Here is a 21,732-nt window from a genome sequence, read left to right as displayed (position 1 = left end):
TTGCCCTGTTCTGAACCTTTCCTGGAGGGGCACTGTGCTGCAAGGAGTGGGGTAGAGGACTAGAGGAGCCCTGTGGGGTGGGGAGCTGGAGGAGCGCTGTGGGGTGGCGGACGCTGTGCTGCAGGGAGTAGGCCGGGGGGTGGAGGGGCAGAATGGGGCTGGGAGTGGGGCGGGGGTCTGGAGGGGCAATGTGCTGCTGGGAGTGAGGTCGGGGGCTGGAGTGGCGCTGTGGGACTGGCTGTGGGGTGAAGTTTAATGGGCGCGCTGTCATGGTGATGTTCCATCTTTCCAATGAAATATCAAGCAAAGCTCTTTCAAACTTGTGCTCAGGGAAGGTACCTTGGTCTTGCCCCCATACCAGGGGATGTTAATTCTGGTCCCTGTCCGAATTCCCACTCATGTGATTCCATTTGGCCTCCCCACAATCAGCCAGGAGATTCTCCCTCACTTCCTGACTCAGACTCTGCAGAATCACTGTGTGACGTTTGAACAGCCGTGGTGCCTCACCCCAGACACAGCTGCTCTCAGTCCTGGGTGGGTCTCATTCTGGCCTTGAAAAACCATGCCTGAGAAATGATACGGGCTGCCATGTAGGAGGGAGAATCATTGAAAGGCGCAGAGGCACCGACTTTGTGATTTGCGAAAAAGTGCTCGACCCCCCCGCCACACTCTGCCCCAGGCACTGCCTCCACTCCCCCCCGCTCCATCCCCGCCCCTTCCCATCCTGTTCCACCCCCTTCCCCAGAGCACACCTGCCCCGGTTCCTCCCCAGTACCTCCTGCACACTATTGAACAGCTGATCATTGGTGGGCAGGAAGCACTGGGGGCGTGGGGGGGAGTAGCTGATCAGCAGGGCTGCTGATGAGTGCTGAGCACCCACTATTTATTTTCTATGGGTGCTCCAGCCCCAGAGCACCCATGGAGTCAGCACCTATGGCGGGGGTAGGGGAGAGGAGGATAATGCCTACCTGCTCTAGCACTAGATCTCATGGATAGAACCCAGGAGTCCTGACTCCCTTCCCCCCCACTCTAGCCCCCACTCCCTTCCCAGAGCTGAGGATGGAACCCAGGAGTCCTGGCTCTCAACTCCCGCCCTCACCCCCTTTTCTGATGTCTCTCCTCCCCCTCCAGGATCAAGGCACAATTGGGGTCATCTTCAACGTGGGCACGGATGACATCACCATCGAGGAGACCAATGCCATGGTGAACGATGGCAAGTACCACGTGGTGCGCTTCACCCGGAGCGGGGGCAATGCCACGCTGCAGGTGGACAACTGGCCCATCAATGAGCGCTACCCAGCAGGTAAGGCTGGGCGCCAGCCCTGCCGCCCACCCTGCCCCAACACCCGGCCTGTGTGCACCATCAGCGGTGGAGGTCGCAACCAGTCCTCATCCCTGCCTGGCCCTGCAAAGGATTCTGGGTAACACCACCACCCATCGGAATCAGCCCTGATTGGTGCCCATTCCCCCTGCAAAGGATTCTGGGTAAAGTCACCACCCACCATGGAACTAGAGAGAGACTCTTGGGCATTATAGGGCATCCAGCGTTCAGTGGTGGAAAAAGGCAGGTACACCAGGGTAGTGGTTTCCTAGCAGGGGCAGACTGAGTGGGACAGTCTGTAGCTGGGTGTGTGTGCAATCTGGGGAGGTGCCCAGAAAAGGGGAGCAGTTCCTAGTAGGGGGGAGCTGAGGTGCCAGTGGCTTGGGGGTTTCTAGTGGGGGAGAGGATCAGAGGTGCCTGGCGGGGAATCTGAGGTGCTTGTAGGGGAGCAGGAGGCAGTTCCTCGCTGGGAACAGGTAGAAGGTGCCCATTGCAGGGGAGGCAGTAGATCTGAAATTCCCTTTCTCAAGGCCCTGGAGGCAGTGGCATCAGCCCTGCTTCCCTGCCCTGGGAGAATCTCCCCCAGCCCTTAGCAGTATAGGCCCTAAGCCACACACTCTGGGCTCTGCCCTCTGGTTCTGCTCCAGCCGGCTGCAGAGTTGGGGAGTCAGGGAAAGATCAGGGATTACAAGTTGGTTCTGGCCGCTACCGAGCTCCCTCAGCCCCTGGGAATGTTGGGGATGGGGAGATGATGCCACATTTGTATTTGAAACCCCCATAGCTTTCTCTGTCTTGAGTGGGCAGATTCCTGCCACTCCCCATCATCTCTGGCTGCATCACACACAAACCACCACCCCAAGAGCCAGCCAGGCAAGCTTAACAGGGGTCAGACTCCTGGGAAGGATCGGAGGATATGCTCCCTTCGGACCTGGGCTGCCAAGCTGCCAATTGTTCCCTGGGCTAGCTGGCATCTCCGCCTGGCCTGGAGAATCTGAGCTAGTTCCCAAGGACAGATCATCATGAGGAGGACGAGGCAGGGAGCCAGTCCTGGCCACCACTGCCCACAAATCCACTCAGGACTGGAGATGAATGAACATGCACACCCATGCTCTTTCTCACATACACATGCGCGCACACACACACACACACACACACGCAAAGCCAGAAATGTGAATGCACATCTGTACACCCACACACAGGTATGCAAAAACACACACGTGCAAACGCACCAAAGCGTGCACACAAGATCATGCACAAACACAGGCATGCGAAGACAGATGTACACAAACACCACAGGTTTCCAAACACACACACGTGTACACATAGGCAGGTGGTCAGAGCCATCCCCACAACACACAGCAGCAGAGAACTGCATGTGGAATAGGCCCAGCACGGGGACAGATGTCTCACACACACTGACGCTCGTCGTACACACTCGTGCACAGAGGTATCTTCCTCAACCACATACCAGCGCGTGCTCCTTCTGCCTGTTGGAGCGGAGATGCCACCCTGGATTAGCCACTCTGCAGCACCCATCGGGCCATGCTTGGCAGGCACAATTGTGGGTAATCATCAGGGGCGTGGCATGGATAATCATGAGGGCGCATCATGTACATGCTGGATCGTCCCTGAGACACTAGCAATTTCTAGCAGCAGGAGGCTGGCGCAGTGAGACACCCCTGCCTGCCCGATCATGGCCCCTTCCCTGATCTCCCACCCACACTCACCCCGGGCTGCCTCTTCCAGCAAGTTCCATGCCAAGCCCTCCCAGGAGAGCAGCCAGGTAGCACGTCAGGAACTTGCACATTCACGCAACCCCCTGCACATTGGTGTCTCCCACACTTTTATGTGCACACATAGAAAACCTTGCACATTCCACTTAAATGCTGTGAAAACGCCACACAGCACTCATAAGATACCACCCCACACAACTGTTCAATCTCCTTCCCTATCTCACTGTGCTCTCTCGGTCCTTATCCATCCCTCCACAGTCACTCCCCATCCACACCATCTTCTCCCCACGTACCCTCCATCCATCCCATTCACCCACCATCCATCCACAACACAATCTCCTACCCATCCCCATCCATCCATCCATCCTCACCCTCCTCCATCCAATCATCCCCATCCACACCATCTTCTCCCCCACATACCCCTCCATCCATCCATCCCTATCCACACCATCTTCTCCTCCATCCAACCCCATCCACACCATCTTCTCCCCACATACCCCTCCATCCATCCATCCCTATCCACACCATCTTCTCCTCCATCCAACCCCATCCACACCATCTTCTCCCCCACATACCCCTCCATCTATCCATCCCAATCCACACCATCTTCTCCTCCATCCATCCCCATCCACACCATCTTCTCTCCCACATCCCCCTCCATCCATCCCCATCCACAGCCCTCCATCCATCCCCATTCACTGCCCTCCCTCCATCCCCATCCACACCATATTCTTCCCCATCCATCCCCACACACACCCTTCCATCCGACCCATCCACAGCTTTCCATCCATCCCCACCCACACCATCGTCTCCCCCACGTACACCTTCATCCATCTCCATCCACACCCTTCCATCCCCATCCACTGCCCTCCATCCATCCCCATCCACAACCATCTTCTCCCCCACGTACACCTTCATCCATCTCCATCCACACCCTTCCATCCCCATTCACTGCCCTCCATCCATCCCCATCCACACCACTTCTACTCCATCCATCCCCATTCACTGCCCTCCATCCATCCCCATCCACACCATCTTCTACTCCATCCATCCCCCTCCACACCCCTCCATCCATCCCCATCCATGCCATCTTCTCCCCCACATGCCCCTCCAATCATCCCCATCAATACCATCTTCTCCCCTACATACCCCTCCATCCATCCATCCCTATCCACACCGTCTTCTCCTCCATCAATCCCCACCCACACCATCTTCTCTCCGACATGCCCCTCCATCCATCCCCATCCACCGCCCTCCATCCATCCCCAGCCACACCATCTTCTTCCCCATCCATCCCCATACACACCCTTCCATCCTTCCCTATCCACAGGTCTTCATCGATCCTCATCTGCACCATCTTCTTCCCCACATACCCCTCTATCCATCCGTCCCCATCCACAGCTCTCCATCCATCCCCATCCACACCATTTTCTCCCCCACGTAGCCCTCTATCCATCTCCATTCACTGCCCTCCATCCATCTCCATTCGCACTGACTTCTCCCCACACAAATGCCTCCATCCAGCCATCCATCTCCATTTGCCCTCTCCATTCATGCCCATACACAGCCCTCTATCCATCCCCATCCGTCCATCTGTGGGTCCTTACATGGCACCCATCACCATAGCATCTGGATGTCTCTTCCTGTTAGTGCCTTCTCTTCCTTCCCTCCCCCCACCCCACCGCCCGCCCAAGCCACCAGTCACAGGCTGCCTGTAGCTCCAAGTCCTCTTTGGGGGGAATGTCAGTGGACACCAAGCTTTTCTGCCTGGCTGTGCTGTGCTGCGCCACTCAGCTGGGTGCCCTGCAGTGGTGGGAGGGCTGGTTTCAGAGCCCCCGGACCTATGTGGCCCAAACAGAAGGTGGCACTGGGGGTGTGTGTGACATAATGACCCAGAACTGCTAGCTAGAGAATAGCCCAGAAAATGGTAAAGGCTGTTAGGGGTTGGGATCAGGAATCTGGGCTCCCCCCAGCTCCAGCGCCTGGAGCTCAGCAGCATTGCAATGCACATGTGTAGATTGTACGTACACCAACACGCACATGATTACACCAGCCCCAGGCATGTCCTGATATGTAGAGAGTGACGCACACACATGTAGTTTGTATGTACACAGGCATGACCTGATATATAGACAGGACATGTGATGCACACACCTGCAATTCCCATGTACACCAGCACTCTCCCATTTAGCAAGCCCACATGCATGTAGCTCCTATGGCAATCCCCCCAGGCTGCCGGAGTGCTGGCTGCTGATTAGCAACCCAGGTCACTTCCCAGGAATGGTGTGGCTTTAATTAAAGATGTTAATCGCTTCGTTAATATAGGCTCTAATGAGAGCGTAAAAAGTCCCCGATCACTCCTAATTAGGGGGCCAAATGGCATCCTGAATAGAGAGGTGAGGGTGGGGAGACCTCAGAGGAGATTGCTCACAGGAGGGGTTTCTGCATCCCTTCCCCTCGCAGAGAGGAACCCAGCTTCACAGGGATCTTCATTGCCTTCAGGGAACCCACCCCCTGCTCCAACCACTAGACTCCACCACCCTCCTGGAGCTGGGGAGAGAACCCAGGCGTCCTGGCTCCCACCAGTTCCTACAGGCTCCCCACTTTAGCACCTCCCCCACATCCTCCTCTAACAGCCTGTTCCTTCCTCCCCACTCCAACTCACCATCCAGTACAGCCAGTGCACAACAGGAGCCCAGCAGGGCTGCTCCACCCAGCGTAACCCCTCACCCCCCCAGCTGCCTCCTCATTACTAAGGGCTTGTTACCTCTGTGCACAGGCATGGTGGTGGGGTTCGCTGTGACCTCCTGGTCTCTGTCAGATAATTAGTGTCCAGCCAGTGCTGCCTCTTCTCCTCCCCCAAACATAGAGGAACAGCCTGAGCATCTCTGCCATTTCACTCGCACCAGGAAAGGTGCCTTTGGGGGTACGGTGCTGGGATCCCCTGTGTGATCTTGAGCAAGCTGAACAAGACCAGATTTCCCAGAGAACCCAGGATTCCTGGGTTCCTTCCATTCCAGCCTCCACTACAGACTCCCTCTGTGACCTGGGGCAAATCACTGAGGCCCTTACTTGCCATGCACAACTGGGGCCACATTTCATAGCTGCTTCTGCTGTGGCCTTAATGGCCTGATTTCCCCAAGGGATCAGCTCCCAGCATGCCAAGTTCTTTGGAGGTCTGGGGCCTGCTCAGTGCCGACACCAGAGATCAAACCAGCTGCAATCTCTACAGATTAAGCTAAAAACCCAGGGCTCCCTTGCTGGGCTGTAACAGACTTGCAGTCTCTGCAAATCAGGCACAGACCAGTGGCTTACACTGAGCTCTTTGGAAAATCTGCCCCATAATCGCTCTGTGCCTCAGTTTCCCACCTGTACAATTATTTGATTGCATCCCAATAGTACCTAGAGACCCCGACTGAGATTGGGGCCCCCATTGTGCCAGGCACTGCACAGACCCCCCATTGTGCCAGGCACTGCACAGATCACAACTGAGATCAGGGCCCCATTGCTCCAGGCACTGCGCAGACCCTGATCATCACCACAGATTCTCTCTTGCAAAGGCACCTACTCCTGCCAGCCGAGCCAACAGGGAATCGCAATCAGCAGCAAAGGGCAGGTGTGTTACCCATGCTGAGCAATCCTGTCCCTTGACCTCATCTATGTCAGTAAGACAGCTGCTTCCTTTACTCCTAACCTGTAGTTCGTGTGTGATGCCAGTTCCAGAACCCAGTCACCCTGGGAATTCACTAACCGGCTCGTTTGTAAAGCGTGGAGGACGAGACACGAGGAGCATTTCTATTCCAGTCAAAGACTTGGCTGAGGTCAGGGGCCCCATTATTCTGGGCGCTGTATGAACACTGAGCTTCCCCTCTGGTAGCACCTAACTGGCATTTGGGATCGAGGGCCCAATTGCGCTGGATGCAGCTACTGCACAAACACCCTCCCTGCTAATGCAGGCCTTAGAGAGAGAGCCCCTCTCTTCTTCACTGAAACAAACCAGGAAGGCTTGCCCAGCTTCTAATGCCTTTTAGAAACATTCTTTGATTTTCCCAGCTGGGTTTTCAGAAACAAATGGGATGGCATGGGGGGTGAGTGTGACCTTGTTTGTGTGCCTTTTGCTGCGGGGCGGGGAGGGCACAGGGGGAATTGGGCAGAGAAGCTTGGCAAAGGAAGCTAGAAAGGGAAACGGGTGCACAGGAAACGTGTCTTTTCTCCAAGGTGGCAATGGACCGTTTGTCGCTGTGTTTTCGGGATTTGATTTGATTTGGTAGGGACTAAAGGTTGATAAAAGTCAGTTTTAAACCCCAAACTGCACCGGAGCTTTCTCCTCCTAAATGCTGCATAAATCCGTTTAACATCCAGCCGCGCACCTAACACCTAAACTCTACTAAACTGTGTAAATAGTTCTCTGTGCTAAATCGACTAAACCATCAACCAAACCCCTCCCAAGCCAGTTAATTTTGATCCAACGCTTAACCGCTATTTGACCTCTCTAAACATGCTAACCTTTGACCTTCCAGATGGTGTTATATGTCTCTCTCTCTCTCTCTCTCTCTTATTTGATTTTATCTTTTGATTTTTTTTTCTTTTAACCGTCTACAAATCTCTTCTCTAAACTCTTTAAAGGGAACAGTGATAATGAGCGGCTGGCGATTGCTAGGCAGAGAATTCCGTATCGGCTCGGTCGAGTAGTAGATGAGTGGCTACTCGACAAAGGTAATTAATGATAATTAATTGCGATTAATTAATAAAAAGATTTAAAGGTGCAGAGCTCTCCCGCTGCCAACCCAACCCTCTCCTCCACCTCCTCTTTAGAAAGCATCTTGTCCTGGGAGCTTAGTTAAAAATTGGTGGTGGGATTTGGATGGTAAAGGAGGGTGGATGCATGATTTCATTGGTCACCGAGAACTTTATATAGCTCGGTCGGTTATGACAGATGCAGCCCATCCTTTCCACAGCTGTAGGTATCTTGGGTTTGGGTTACAGACTTATGTAACATTATTAGTTTTCTGTAGATGAAGGGAGACTGAGGTTAGCCTAATTCACAGCTCCTGCAGAAGTCGGCGGGGTTAGCCTGTGGGACTCACCGCTCCTGGAGGAGGTCGGCGGGGTTAGCCTGTGGGACTCATTGATACAGATTATTTTAAGCAAACATAACTCTTTAGGATTCCAGGCAGTTGTGAGTTGCAGAAGAGTAAATACAGCAGATCAGCAAACAGATGGAGCCTGACTCAGAGAGACACAGGGAGGGGTGTGTAAGGATGACAGAGAGGGTTTGCTATTTCTCCCACAGAATGGTGGGGGTGCGATACGGGAGGTTCTCACACCTACAATGCAGGGGTCGGGAATGATGGATATTATTGAGAGTTGTTATTTTTCACTGGCTTCTGGAGAGCCTGACTGAGATCAGGGCCCTGTTGTGCCAGGTGCTGCAGGACGCATGCTCCCTTTCCCAAAGACTTACAGTCTAAGTAGGCTAATGGGAATCAGAGGCTCGGAAACTTGCCCATAGTCAGCGACAGAGCCAGGAATAGAACCCAGGAGTCCTAGATCCCACTCTTGTGCCCTACCCACTAGACTACACCATCTGTCTTGGTTAGTGAGACAGTGAAGGGCATTTTGCTGTTGACTTTAATGGAGCCACCGATTTCACTCTGTATCTTCAAACAGCCAGAATCCCTATCCCTTCCTAGAACTCTGGGTATTTTTTCACCAGCTTGACTTTTCATAGCACAGGGTCACACCCTGTTCTGTCTCCGGGCTGAGCTCTGTACCTTTAATGCTTAAACTCAGTTGGGGAAAAAGCAAAACAAAAAAAGTAATTTTAAATCTTTTAACCAGCTAATAATATGCTTTTAACACAAACAAATGCTAAACCAGTCTTGTAATGTATTTTAAACCAATAAATTCAAAATGTATTTTAATAACCAATTCTTAGCGCGTTTTTCTAACTGGGATAAGCATCTAAATGTATCTTTTAATGTCTGTAACTTGATTGTTTAAACAACCAACAACCAAAAAAAATCAGTTAAAGGGACTTTAACAAGTTAATTTATTTAAAACAAAAACCGAGAGATTTATATATCTGTATTTATATACACCTGGATGAACCAAAAAAATAACAAAACAAGATTTAACCCTTTGAGTAGTATGGGCTTTTATGTGTTGATTTTCCACTTTGGATGCTAAATTTCTTACCTTCATCTGGATTATATTTTGAATTTTAAACTGATTTTAAAAAGTCTCTCTCTTACTTTGTCCCCCCACCACACATAAACACAGACACATGCAACACATTAACATGAGATGCACACCCTACCCCACCATAAGAGATCTGAGTCTGGAAGAATTTATCCAGTTTTAAACTCTGATCTCAGCTGATGTAAATGGAGTTATGGCAATTTACACCAGCTGAAGTACCAGTCCAAGTGGAATGGAAACTTCTGCCAATTAGGGTTGCTTTGTGAGCAAAATTCACCCTGGTGCAGAAATCCAGCATAAGACTTCTGCTCCACTCAATTGGATTTAAGTGATGCATAAGCAAGGGTGAATTTCACCCTTTAGGACTAAACCACACTCTTTTATTATTATTATTTTAAAAGCCTTTGGGATGGATTGTTTTTAAAAAGAAATAAGGCAAGAGGGGGTCATCAGATCTGTGCTTAAATGGACACTGTAACATCTAAAGAAAGATTAAATCCCCCACTTCTGCAGAGCATTCTTAACTGTTGCCAGGGAGGAGGGGGAGCTATATTTCTTATATCTGATTTCATCATTGATGCCTTACGGTTAACTTTTTTTACTTGGCACTTCAATCAATGAAAAGAGACTAGTCAGTTTCAAGCCTGGATCTCTAGTTAGTTTCACTATTGTTTTTAGTCACTTTCACTTTCAGGGCTAGTTCCAGGCTGCAACATTTGGGTTAGGAAAGAGCAACAGGGTCAGCTCACTGGGTTATCTTTATCTTGGGCCCAATTTTCCTCTCACTTACACCAGCGAAATGCCGTTAACTTCATTCACAGTGATCAGGAATCCCACTGGAACAAACACCCCAGGGCAGGGTGGAGTCTCCATCTCCAGTGCACACTGGCTGCCTCTCTGGAAGATGCTTTAGTCAAACCCAAGTGATTGGGATCTTTGCAGTGTTAGCTTGGCGACATTCTCTGCCTGGGTTAGACAAGACAGCAGAGATGATCTAATGGTCCCTTCTGGCCTTGAAAGCCATCAATCTATGAATGATTTGTACTGCTGTAGCACTTAAAAGCCCCCGGTCCTGGACCAGGATGCCACTGCACGAGGCAGTGTACAAACACACAGCCAAGAGAAAAGGAGTACTTGTGGCACCTTAGAGACGAACAAATTTATTAGAGCATAAGCTTTCGTGAGCTATAGCTCACTTCATCGGATGAAATGCATCCGATGTTCATCCGATGAAGTGAGCTATAGCTCACGAAAGCTTATGCTCTAATAAATTTGTTCGTCTCTAAGGTGCCACAAGTACTCCTTTTCTTTTTGCGAATACAGACTAACACGGCTGCTACTCTGAAACAGCCAAGAGACAGTCCCTGCCTCATAGAGCTCCCAATCTGAGTCCAGTATTCTCAGTTCTTTTCAAAATACGGCTGCTTGTTGCGGTGCCAAAATGCAGTATTGCCAGCTCGGAGGGGGGTCAGAAATCATGAGATTGGCTTAGAAATCATCACATTTTTTAAAAGGAGAAATTTGGGATTCTTATTTGTTTGCCTCCTGCATTTTAAGTTTCTAGGACTCACATTTTCCAGCTTTCCCCCCACCCCAATCCTCAACAAGGAAGTGTGTCCTACTGGGCAGAGCATTGGACTGGGACTCAGGGCATCTGGGTTCTCCTCCAGGCTCTGTCACTGGCCTGCCGTGCCTCAGTTTCCCCTTCTGTAAAATGGGGATAAGACCCTTCTTTGTAAAACACTTTGAGATCTGTGGAGGAAAACTAGGAAATAAATAAAACAGTAAGTGTTAAAACTTTTTTTTTTTTAAAGAGAACAGAAATTCTCACCTAATCCCATGATTCCTGGAACTGTGGCTTTCAGGAAAAACACCAGATATGATAATATTCTGAGAGTTGTCACAGCTGAGATCTTAGTCCTTTTTTATACTAGTGTAGGCGAAAGACAAATTGAGCCCACCGTTTGCAGTGGAATCCTTCAAAAATAATAATTATCCCATAAATACTCCAGCAAGGTTTTTTTTTTAGCTTGGGTTTATTTTTAACACCAACGCGCTGAGCATTGCAAAGATGCCCGAGGGTGTCAAGACATCCAGATTCCCCTCTAAACGAATGGGAATCAAGTGTCTCAATCGCCTTGACTGAAAACACGAGAGCTGAGTCTCAGGAGGGGATCTGACCAGCAGTGTCTCTTTAGCCCTTTGATGACTGAGCATAAGAGATTTGCCCTTGGGGGCGACATGTGCTGGAGACGGGGTGAATTTGAAAAGGCCATCTCACAAACACAAAGGCCCCAACCTTCTAAAGCTGCCACAGGAGTTCGGGTGCCTCCTGAATTTGCTGATGGTCGCTGCAGCAGGAGATTTCATGGGCTCTTTAAGCACTGAACAGCCTTGTGATGGAAGCTGGTGGTAGCTTCCCAACCATGCAGGGGGCTGGATTTCCAAGGGATCGACACCCACAGATTAGAGCAGGATTCTTTCAAGATCAGATCCGCTTTAGATCTGAAATAAAGATTTTTCCCTGCTCCCCCAACGGGCTTTGAGCTTTTTTGGAGAAGCCCCTTGAGTCAGGTTCCCAACATTTGAAACCCTGGCTGGCACTCAGGGGCCAGTGAGGGGTGGCCATGAAGGAGGTCGTCACCTGCCATGCTGTCGCCAGCGTCCCACCATGCCTACTTGTAAGACTCAGCACCAGTGCTCAAAGGGTTAAAGCTCTAAAGGGCTGCACTGGATGGGCCAGGGATTTAAAGGTCAGTCAGGTGGGGGCTATCAGTCACCTGGTGTCACTGCGAGTGTGGAGTGGGTGTGAGAAAAAGGAGTTTTCCCTAGATTGGCACACTGGCCACGTGCCCCCTCAGAACAACAGGGGCAGCAGCATCTTTCGGGGTTGGGCTCCTAACGTGGAAGATTTCGTCTGGATCAAGGCTGATCCCCTGCTCCCTGGAGCCGCTCAGCCAAATGCCATTTCATCAACCAGCTTGTTGAGTGCCATTGTAAGCAACTTCGAGGGTATCTCATTCAGGAAAAAGTTGGAAATTTTGGCTTTTTGGTCTGATGGGGATGGCAAAAATAGTCAAAATCTCACATTGTTTTGCAGGATGGAAAATCCTGCTGTTTTTAAATATTGTTCCTTCAGTTTGGTGCTGGATCTGGAAGGGTTAGAGTAACATGCTCTGATCCCCCTGCAAAAAATCACTGAGCTCCCGAACACTCTCTGTTCCTCTCTAGCCAGCTGTTTGATCCTCTAACCTGCCAGCCGACAGATGAGACATGAAGCCTGGGGCAGCTAGGAATCCCATTAACCAAGTGTCTTCTTGGGCTTCCACCCCAGCTCTGGCCTGATGGAGAGCACAGAGCTGGTGCTTAGGACACCTGGGTTCTATTCCTGGCTCTGCTGCTGGGCGACTTTGGGCGAGTCTGCCTTTCTTTGCCTCAGTTTCCCCATCTGTAAAATGTAAGGCACTTTGAAAGTGCTGCAGTAGAACTTGGCATTCCTATGGAAGGAGAGCACACCCGCAGCCCTCGAGTGGGCCCTCACTCAGCCACATCAAAGCAGTGACCCTCTTCCTCCCGGCACCCCACTTAGAACAACTTCAATCGCTCAGCAATGTGAACAATGCAGTGGGTTCTTGAGCGCCACCTACTAGCACATTACCTAGCTGCTTAAGTACAGGCATCTCTCAGGGCACTCACATAACGGGGTCCCAAGCTGTTCCACCCCTTGGGAAGAACCCAGCCTGTTATAATGCAGTCAGACAACCCTTATTTGGAGAGGGGATATGCCTCCTTCCCTGCCAGCTCCTCCTTTTAAGATCAGCATGGGTCCATTTGTACAGCTGTGGCCAAGGGCAGAGCCCACCAGCCCAGCTCAGGTCAGAACTGGCCCCAAACCTCATCCCCGAAAGCTCCAAACAGTTCAAGCTTGAGATCTGCACGTCGTCCACGCCCTTCTTGTCCTGTTTCAGCCCAAGAGCTCACGGGAGGCTGCTTCTGTGCAAATTCACTTCTGAACATCGAGGTGGGGCAGGGAGCTTTGAGGGAGCTTCCCCTGCCAGGCTATGAGGTGCTGGCAACTCCTTCTGCCATGCACGCAACACCTGCAGTGGTGTTTTCTATCTCCAGCTGTCCAGCCCACACACCCCCTTCCTTTCTTCATCCCCACACCCGTCCATCCGTCCATCCCCCAAACCGCCTTCCTTCCTTCCATCCCGACACACCCCATCCATCCATCCCCAAACCCCCTTCCTTCCTTCCTTCCTTCCTTCCTTCCATCCATCTGTCCCCCATACCCTATCCATCCATCCGTCCCCCACACCCTCTTCCTTCCTTCCATTCTCACACACCCTCTTCCTTCCTTCCATCCCCACACACCCCTTCCTTTCTTCCATCCCCACACCCGTCCATCCGTCCATCCCCCAAACCGCCTTCCTTCCTTCCATCCCGACACACCCCATCCATCCATCCCCAAACCCCCTTCCTTCCTTCCTTCCATCCATCTGTCCCCCATACCCTATCCATCCATCCGTCCCCCACACCCTCTTCCTTCCTTCCATCCCCACACACCCCTTCCTTCCTTCCATCCCCACACCCCCATCCATCCATCCCCCACACCTCCGTCCTTCCTTCCTTCCTTCCTTCCATCCCTACACACTCCCATCTGTCCATGTGTCCCCCACACCTCCTTCCTTCCATCCCTACACACCCCCATCCATCCATCTGTTCCCCACATCTCCTTCCTTCCTTCCATCCCTACACACCCCCATCCATCCATCCATCCATCCTCCATACCCCCATCCATCCATCACCAGCACCCCCTTCCTTCCATCCCCACACACCCCTATCCATCTGTCCCCGCACCCTCTTCCTTCCTTCCATCCGCACACACCCCCATCCATCCCCACACCCGCATCCTTCCATCCTCCCACACCCCATCCATCCCCCACACCCCCTTCCTTCCTTCCATCCCCACAAACCACCATCCATCCATCCGTTCCCTGCATCCCCTTCCTTCCTTCCATCCCCCCACACCCCATCCATCCATTTGTCCCTGACACCCTCTTCCTTCCATCCTCACACACTCCCATCCATCCATCCATCCATACCAACAGACCCCCATCCATCCGTCCCCAGACACCCCCAAACATCCATCCCACACACCTCCTCCTTCCTCACACACTGCCATCCATCCATCCATCCCCCACACCCACTTCCTTCCTTCCATCCTCACACCCCCCCATCCATTCATCCATCCCCTGCACCCCCTTCCATCTATCCCCACACACACCCCTCCTTCCATCCTTATACCTGCATCCATCAGTCCCCACACACCCCCATCCATTCATCCATCCATCCCCACACACACCCTTCCTTCCATCCTCACACCTACATCATCAGTCCCCTCACACCCCTTCCTTCCTTCTGTCCCCCACACCCCCATCCATCCATCCCCCACACCCCATCCTTCCCCACACCCCCTTCCATCCCTCCATCCTCACATACACCTGTCTGTTTCCACACACTTTCTTCCTTTCATCCATCCACATGCCTGCCCTCCAATACATCCATCCCCCCCACACCCCCATCCATACCCCACCCCATCCTGCCCTCCCCATCGACACCCCACCCCATCCGTCCCTTTGTCCCCACATATGCCCTTCCTTTCTTCCATCCCCACATACCTTTTTCATCCATCTGTCCTCACATGCACCATCCATACCCACACAGACTCCATCCATCCCCCATACACACCTCTCTGTTTATCTATTATCTCATTCGCTAGCCAATTCATCTGGCTGATCCATCTTTCTCCATACACACCCCTAGGCAACAGCTCAGCCACCCTTTCAGCACCAAGCCTTCCCCAACCCTGTCCCAGCCTGGTGCCTGCTGCACTCACAGTAGGCCTGGCCTTTCAACTCGCCGCACTAACCAGAACCCAGTCTGGGAGTGCAAACCCTGGGGTGGGCTTTGGTCTCAGCACTACAGGGAGAAAGGCACTGGGAAGAGACCAGCCCTCTCCCCTCGGAGGAGTACTCCATGCCCCCCTGCCTGTCGGTTTGTGGGGAGACACCTTTGTGGGCAGCCTAGATCCCCCAGGCCACCCCTTTGTGGGACTAAATAGGATAGCACTACCTTCCCTGCTCTTGATTTCTGGCCTGTGCCCTGGGTGGCTCTGCTGCTGCAGCCTGAACCTAGTTGTGCTGCCCCAACCCGCACTCAAACCAGGTGCCCAGAGACTGAGAGAAATGCCTGCGTGGGGTAATGAGCAAGCATCCCAGGACAGATCTTCTGTACCAGCGTCCCTGAGGGATAAAATGCAGGAAGATATGAAGGATACCAGAGAAGCAAGCAGGTTTGCCTCAGAATAATGCTTCCCTGGAGGCTTTTAATCCAGTGTGGTAGCACCAGCTGCTCCATTAGGCTGGCTGGCTTGTTCCCCTGAGACACACACACACACACACACACACACACACACACACACACACACACACACACACACACACACACACACACACACACACACACACACACACACACACACACACACACACACACACCCTTTTTCCTGCTGGCAAGTCAGCTGGATTTAAACTAAGCCCCAACAAATGTGCATTTGCCACCACAAGGACCGTGTGTCTCACAGATGAGCTGATGCTTCCCCTTTTCACAAGCGTCCCGAGATTGGGATCATCTGCGTTCACAAGCATGACAAGTTTGGTGAGGCTCTGTTTGCAAGTGGCCTGCGTTGTTAACCCTCGCCTTCACAAGCCTCACAACTTTGCCAGGGCTCACACCTCCCACAAGAGCAATCAGAGGAGGTTGGGTGAGGGGAAGGAATCCAAGACAAATTTAACACAGGGCAGTATTGTGTGTTGCGCCACGCATCCGGGTGTAGGCCCTTAAAAAAAATCCAGGTGGTAATAAACCACATATCAAACTAAGCTCTTTAAATAAAGCAACACAAACCAAAAAAATCCATCTACAGAGTGAAAACATAATTAATGCTGCTAAACTCCCTCAACTCAGGGAAAACAAATAGTGGCAGGAGTCCGGCAGTTGGGTGCCGATTTCTTAACCCGAGCAAAAGAAATTAAAACAAAATAATCCTGTTTTCTAAAAAAAACCCAAGAAGCTGAAACTCAGAGGGTTAAAAACCTGCCGATTTCCAGAGTATTCATCCAAGCAGAAGCTGTTGTAAAGTCAGAGCGTTACCAGCTGATAACGGTTCAGTAGGAGCCATCTGGAGTCGGTTTTGCTCACAACAGAAGGTCCCTTTAACATCCTCCTCTCTTCTCTTTTTTACAAGGCGCCTTTGAAGGCGGGAGGGAGCGAGGAGAGAGCGTGATGGCGGTGGGGAGGGGAGTTGCCAGGATTTGCTTTCTAAACTGCTCTGCGCCACCTGGATGGCAGCTGGAACTGGCCAATGGTAGGGTGGCAGGGACAGGTTGGAAGGCAGATCAATTTGATGGCACGGTTTCAGTCCCCACATGCGGCCCCCAGATTTAGCAGCTGTTGGTGTTCCCCATCACCCCAGCCCCCAAAACACATCCCAGCTAGCACCTGCCTGTGCCAGCCCAGTGTGGGCAACTAGGTCAGGATCTCACTTACACTCATGGGTCCCCCTTGCTCCTCCAGCCAGCTGTGCACCCCCACACCCCAAGGGCCCAGCCCTTCCCCACAAACACTTCCTCACTCTTCCCCCCCATAGACAATACCCCTCCAGCCCCTCCCCACACACACCTCCCCCATAGATACACCCCTACCAGCCTCTCCTCAAACACCGCTCTCACATACACATGTACCCCTCCTCAGCCCTTCCCCACACACAGCTCACCAGCCCCTCCCCCTCATAGACAGGTACCCTTCTCCAGCCCCTCCCATGCACACCACACCAATCCCCCACTTCATAGACGCATACACCTCTCCAGCCCCTCCACACCCACAGCTTCCCAGCCCCGCCCCATACACACATACCCCCTCCAGCTCTTCCCCACACACCTCCCTAGTCCCCCCCCTCATAGACACATACCCTCTCCAGCCCCTCTCCACCCACACCTCCACAGCCCTCAACCATACACACTTACCCCCATCCAGCCTTCCCCCATAGACACGTACCCCTCTCCAGTCCTTCCCAATACACGCTCAACAGCCCCGACTGCTTATAGATATGTACCCCTCTCCACCCCTTCCCCCACATCTCTTCAGCCCCTTCCCTTATAGACATGTACCCCTCACTAGCCCCTCCCCACACACATTTCCCCAGCCCTTCCCCCTCATAGACATGTACTCCTTCCACCCCTCCCCACACCTCCCCGTCACTCTCCCATAGACACATACCTCTCTCTAGTCCCTCCTCACCACGCCTCCCAGCCCCTCCGTTCATCACACATACCCTCACCAGCCCTTCCCCACGCACACCTCACCAGCCTCTATCCCATAGACACCTTCCCCTCTCCAGTTCCTCCCTATGAACACTTCCCCGCCCTTCCCCCTCATAGACACATACCCTCTCCAGCCCCTCCCCGCACCCTCCCCAGGCCCCATAGACAGATACCCTTCTCCAGCCCTCCCCACGCACACCTCCGCAGCCCCTCCCGCATAGACACATGCCCATTGCCAGCCCCTCCCACACACACCTCCCCAGCTCCTCCCACCATGTACACATACCCCTCTCCAGCTCCTCCCCACCCACACCTCCTGTTACGTTCCCTCTGGTGTTATCTGGACCGGTGATCTGCTAGGGCAACTCCAATCCTTGACTCTGGGAGCCGCCCTTACCTGCTCTGCTGTGAGACCCCCCACTCCTGGGCTGTTCACGCACAGCCTCTGGCAGTAAGCTGCTACCAGCTATTTACAAGCAAATGACACTAGCCAATATCTCCAGTCCCAGACCCAACCCAAGGAACTCCTATTGCAGTGTCCTCCCCAGCCCACCCCCATAGACATGTACCCCTCGCCAGCCCCTCCCCACACATACCCCCCCTGTCCCTTCCACATGCACACATACCTTTCCAGCCCTCCCCCCATGGCATGTACCCCGCTCCAGCCTCTCCCCACAAACACCTCCCCAGACCTCCCATAGACACGTACCTCTCCCCATCCCCTCCCACACACACCTCTCCAGCCCCTCCCCATGGACACATACCCCTTTCGAGCCCCTCCCCACACGCACCTCCCCAGCCCCTCCCCCATGGACATACCCCTCTCGAGCCCCTCCCCCCACACAACTCCCCCCCCCCCCCCGGACACATACCCGTCTCGAGCCCCTCCCCACACGCACCTCCCCAGCCCCTCCCCCATGGACACATACCCCTCTCGAGCCCCTCCCCACACGCACCTCCCCAGCTCCTCCCCCCATGGACACGTACCCCTCTCCAGCCCCTCCCTGCACACACCTCCCAGCCCCTCCCCCATAGACACATATCTCCCCAGCCCTTCCCCACACACACCTCCCCAGCCCCTTCTCCCATGGACACGTACCCCTCACCAGCCCCTCTCCACATACCCTTCCCTAGCCCCTCAACCGTAGACTTACCCCCTCTAGCCGCTCCCCCCAAAGATACCTAACCCCTTCCCGTACCCTCCCCAAACACACCTGCCCAGACCCTCCTCCATAGACATGTACCACACTGCAGCCCCTCCCCTCACACACCTGCCCACAGTCTCCTAGGTGGGCAGGTGCGTCTGGCTCCTTCCCCCTCAGCCCCTGGCAGCTGCACTGCAGCCTTGTGTCTGATATGGGGGCGGGAGGGGCTGCACAGCTCTGAACTCTTGGCCCAACCAGCTCATGCCCCAACACTGCCCCTTCACCACACACACTCCTTCCCCATTAGCTGGCCAGACTGGAGCCAGCACCCTGAGAGGGGAAGGGCCTTGTGTCCCATTCATCACCCCCATGAGCCAGTCATTCCCCTCTTCCATCTCCTGCAGTGGGGCCAGATTGGAGCTGGCGCCCCCAGAGAGGAAGGGCCCCATATCCCATTATCAGCCAGAGGGGATCTAACAATTCAAATGTCTGGGTTGTGTCCAGCGCCTCTGTGCCTGCACGTCTCTCGCTCCTCCTCCGCTCGCTCTCTCTGTTCCATGCAGGGTCTGTGAATGCAGAAATGGGTCCCAAGGGTCTGGGAGGGAAAGGGGGGCAGTTTGGGAGGGAAGGTAGATAGATAGATAGATAGATAGATAGATTAGATAGAGGAGTGAGTATGGGGATGAATGAGTGGAGCAGGGGTAGGGATGAAGGCGGTGGAGGGATGGGGACGGATAGATGGAGGGGTGTGGGGGATAGATGGAGGGGTGTTCTGGGATGTTGGATGGGTGGAGGTGTGGGAGATGGAGGGATATGGGGGCAGATGGAGGGGCGGGGAGCTGTGGATGGAGAGGTGGGGGATTGGGTTGGAGGGTGGAAGGATGTGTGTGGAGACAGATACATGGAGGGTGTGGAGGGATAATGTTTGGAGGAATGTGGGAGAGGATGGGGGGTGGGTGGGGGATGGAGGGATCAGGTGGTGGATAGATGGAAGAGGTAGTTGGGCAGATGAAGGGGGGATGGAAGGAGGGGATGAATGGATGGATGGAGGGGATGGAAGAAGGGGTGTGTGGTGGGGGTGGAGGGATGGAGGGGGTTGGATGGAAGGATGGATGGAAGGGAGTAGAGGGAGGGGGTAGAGCATGGAAGAAGTGGGTTTAGTTGGGGATGGAGGGAAGGAAGGAGTTGGATGGAAGGGGGTGGTGGTGATGGAAGAAGGGGATATGTTTGGGGAAGGAGGGAGTTGGATGAAGGGGATAGAAGAAGAGGTGGTTGGGGGTAGAGGGAGGGAGGGGTATGTGACAGCCCGAAGCCATATGCAGCTGCGTTAGGAGCCAGTGCAGGGGTGGGTGGCTGGCAGGGAGTGAAGTGGGAGGAGGAAGTGAAAATGTGGTGGAGGGGCGTCACTGTGGCCCCCAGTCAGAGCAGTGGCTGGGGGCCGTCATGGGGACCCTGCCTTCTGCAGCCCTGGCTGGCTGGCTGGCTGAGCTCTGCTCTCTCCCGGCCCGTCATTCACTCAGGATCTTTCTTTCTCTGTTTATTCTTCCTCCCCTGCGACCCCCACCCTGCGACTTCCTCTCCTTCCTCCATGGTCCTCATCCCTCCCCTTTCTCCCTTTCCCACCCTGAATCCCACGCACCCCGTCTTGCAGGTCGACAGCTGACAATATTTAACAGCCAGGCCGCTATCAAGATCGGGGGCCGTGATCAGGTCCGCCCCTTCCAGGGCCAGATCTCGGGGCTCTACTACAACGGGCTCAAGGTGCTGTCCCTGGCGGCCGAGAGCGACCCCAACGTGTGGGTGGAGGGGAACCTCCGGTTGGTGGGCGAGGTGCCCTCCGTCATGACCACCGAGACCACTGCCACCACTCTGCTGGCTGACATGTCCACCACCATCATGGAGACTACCACCACCATGGCCACCACCACCACGCGGCGCGGCCGCTCTCCCACCATGCGCGACAGCATCCACCCAGGTGAGTGGGGGAGGGGAGAGGGAAGGTGAGGGGGTCTAGTACTCGGGGGAAGGGAGCTGGGAATGTGGCGGGGGTCTGGTACCTGGGGGGGGGTGGTGGGAAGGTGGGGGGCTCTGGTACTCGGAGAAGAGGATGGGAAGGTGCGGGGTGGTCTGGTACCGGGGGAGGGAAGATGGGAAGGTGGGGGAGTTTGGTACCTGTGGGAGTTGAGATGGAAGGTGAGGGGGGTGGTCTGGTACCTGGGGAAGTTGAGATGGGAAGGTTGGGGCGGGTCTGGTACCTAGGAAAGGGAGATGTGGAAGGTGTTGGGGGCCTCTGGTACTCAGGGGAGGGGATATGGGAAGGTGGGGGGCTGAATGGGGAGTTTGGGAGGTAGGCAAAATGCGAGGGGGCTGTTTTCTCCTATCGTGTATCCCATCCCCTGGGCTCCCCAGGGTTGGCAACTCCCAGGTAAGGTAGGGGACAGTGAGGTGCCAGGGGATGCCTGTGGGGTCCAGTCTCCTGTCCTGGCCTAGTTGCAGGACTCATTGGCCTGCTGTTCCCTCCAGGTCTCTAAGTGCCCCCCTTGTTACAGATCCACAGGCTCAGGGCTGCGCCCCCGGCTTTGGAACAGTCTCTTGGAGGAACCCCTTCACTGTGCCAGACCCCAGGGCTCTCACTCTTCCTCCAGGGCAGGTCACGTGGCCTCCCGCCTGCTGAGACTGACCCGCTGGGGTCCAGCCCTCCTGCCTCCCACTGAGCTCTGCCCAGCGATTTCAACTGAGACAGGTCCTGGCAGAGCCTTGGCCACCCCTCAGGACTGATGCCCCTCAGCCGGCATTTCCAGTGACCCTCGAGACCGTCCCCCGGGCAGCCGGTTTATTAGTCACCTGGTGCCAGCAGAGGCAGCCCGTGGCTTAGCACAGAGAGCTGAAGGTTAAAGCACAGTCCATTCGGCTCAGCCCAGAGCCCAGCCCCGGGGTCAGGCTTTGTC

General features: G+C 54.0%; 1 protein-coding gene across 1 annotated transcript in view; it reads left to right on the top strand.

The window, feature by feature from the left end:
* The window catches only part of NRXN2 (neurexin 2), a 285,310-nt gene that overhangs the window by 240,227 nt on the left and 23,351 nt on the right, over positions 1–21,732 (top strand). The window contains 3 exon segments of the mRNA XM_043518686.1: positions 1,132–1,303; positions 7,681–7,770; positions 20,436–20,750. Coding sequence (XP_043374621.1) covers positions 1,132–1,303; positions 7,681–7,770; positions 20,436–20,750 — 577 coding nt within the window.

This window comes from Dermochelys coriacea, chromosome 7 (assembly GCF_009764565.3).
Source record: "Dermochelys coriacea isolate rDerCor1 chromosome 7, rDerCor1.pri.v4, whole genome shotgun sequence".
Taxonomy (NCBI): domain Eukaryota; kingdom Metazoa; phylum Chordata; order Testudines; family Dermochelyidae; genus Dermochelys; species Dermochelys coriacea.
This window is presented reverse-complemented; position numbering and strand designations above follow the sequence as displayed.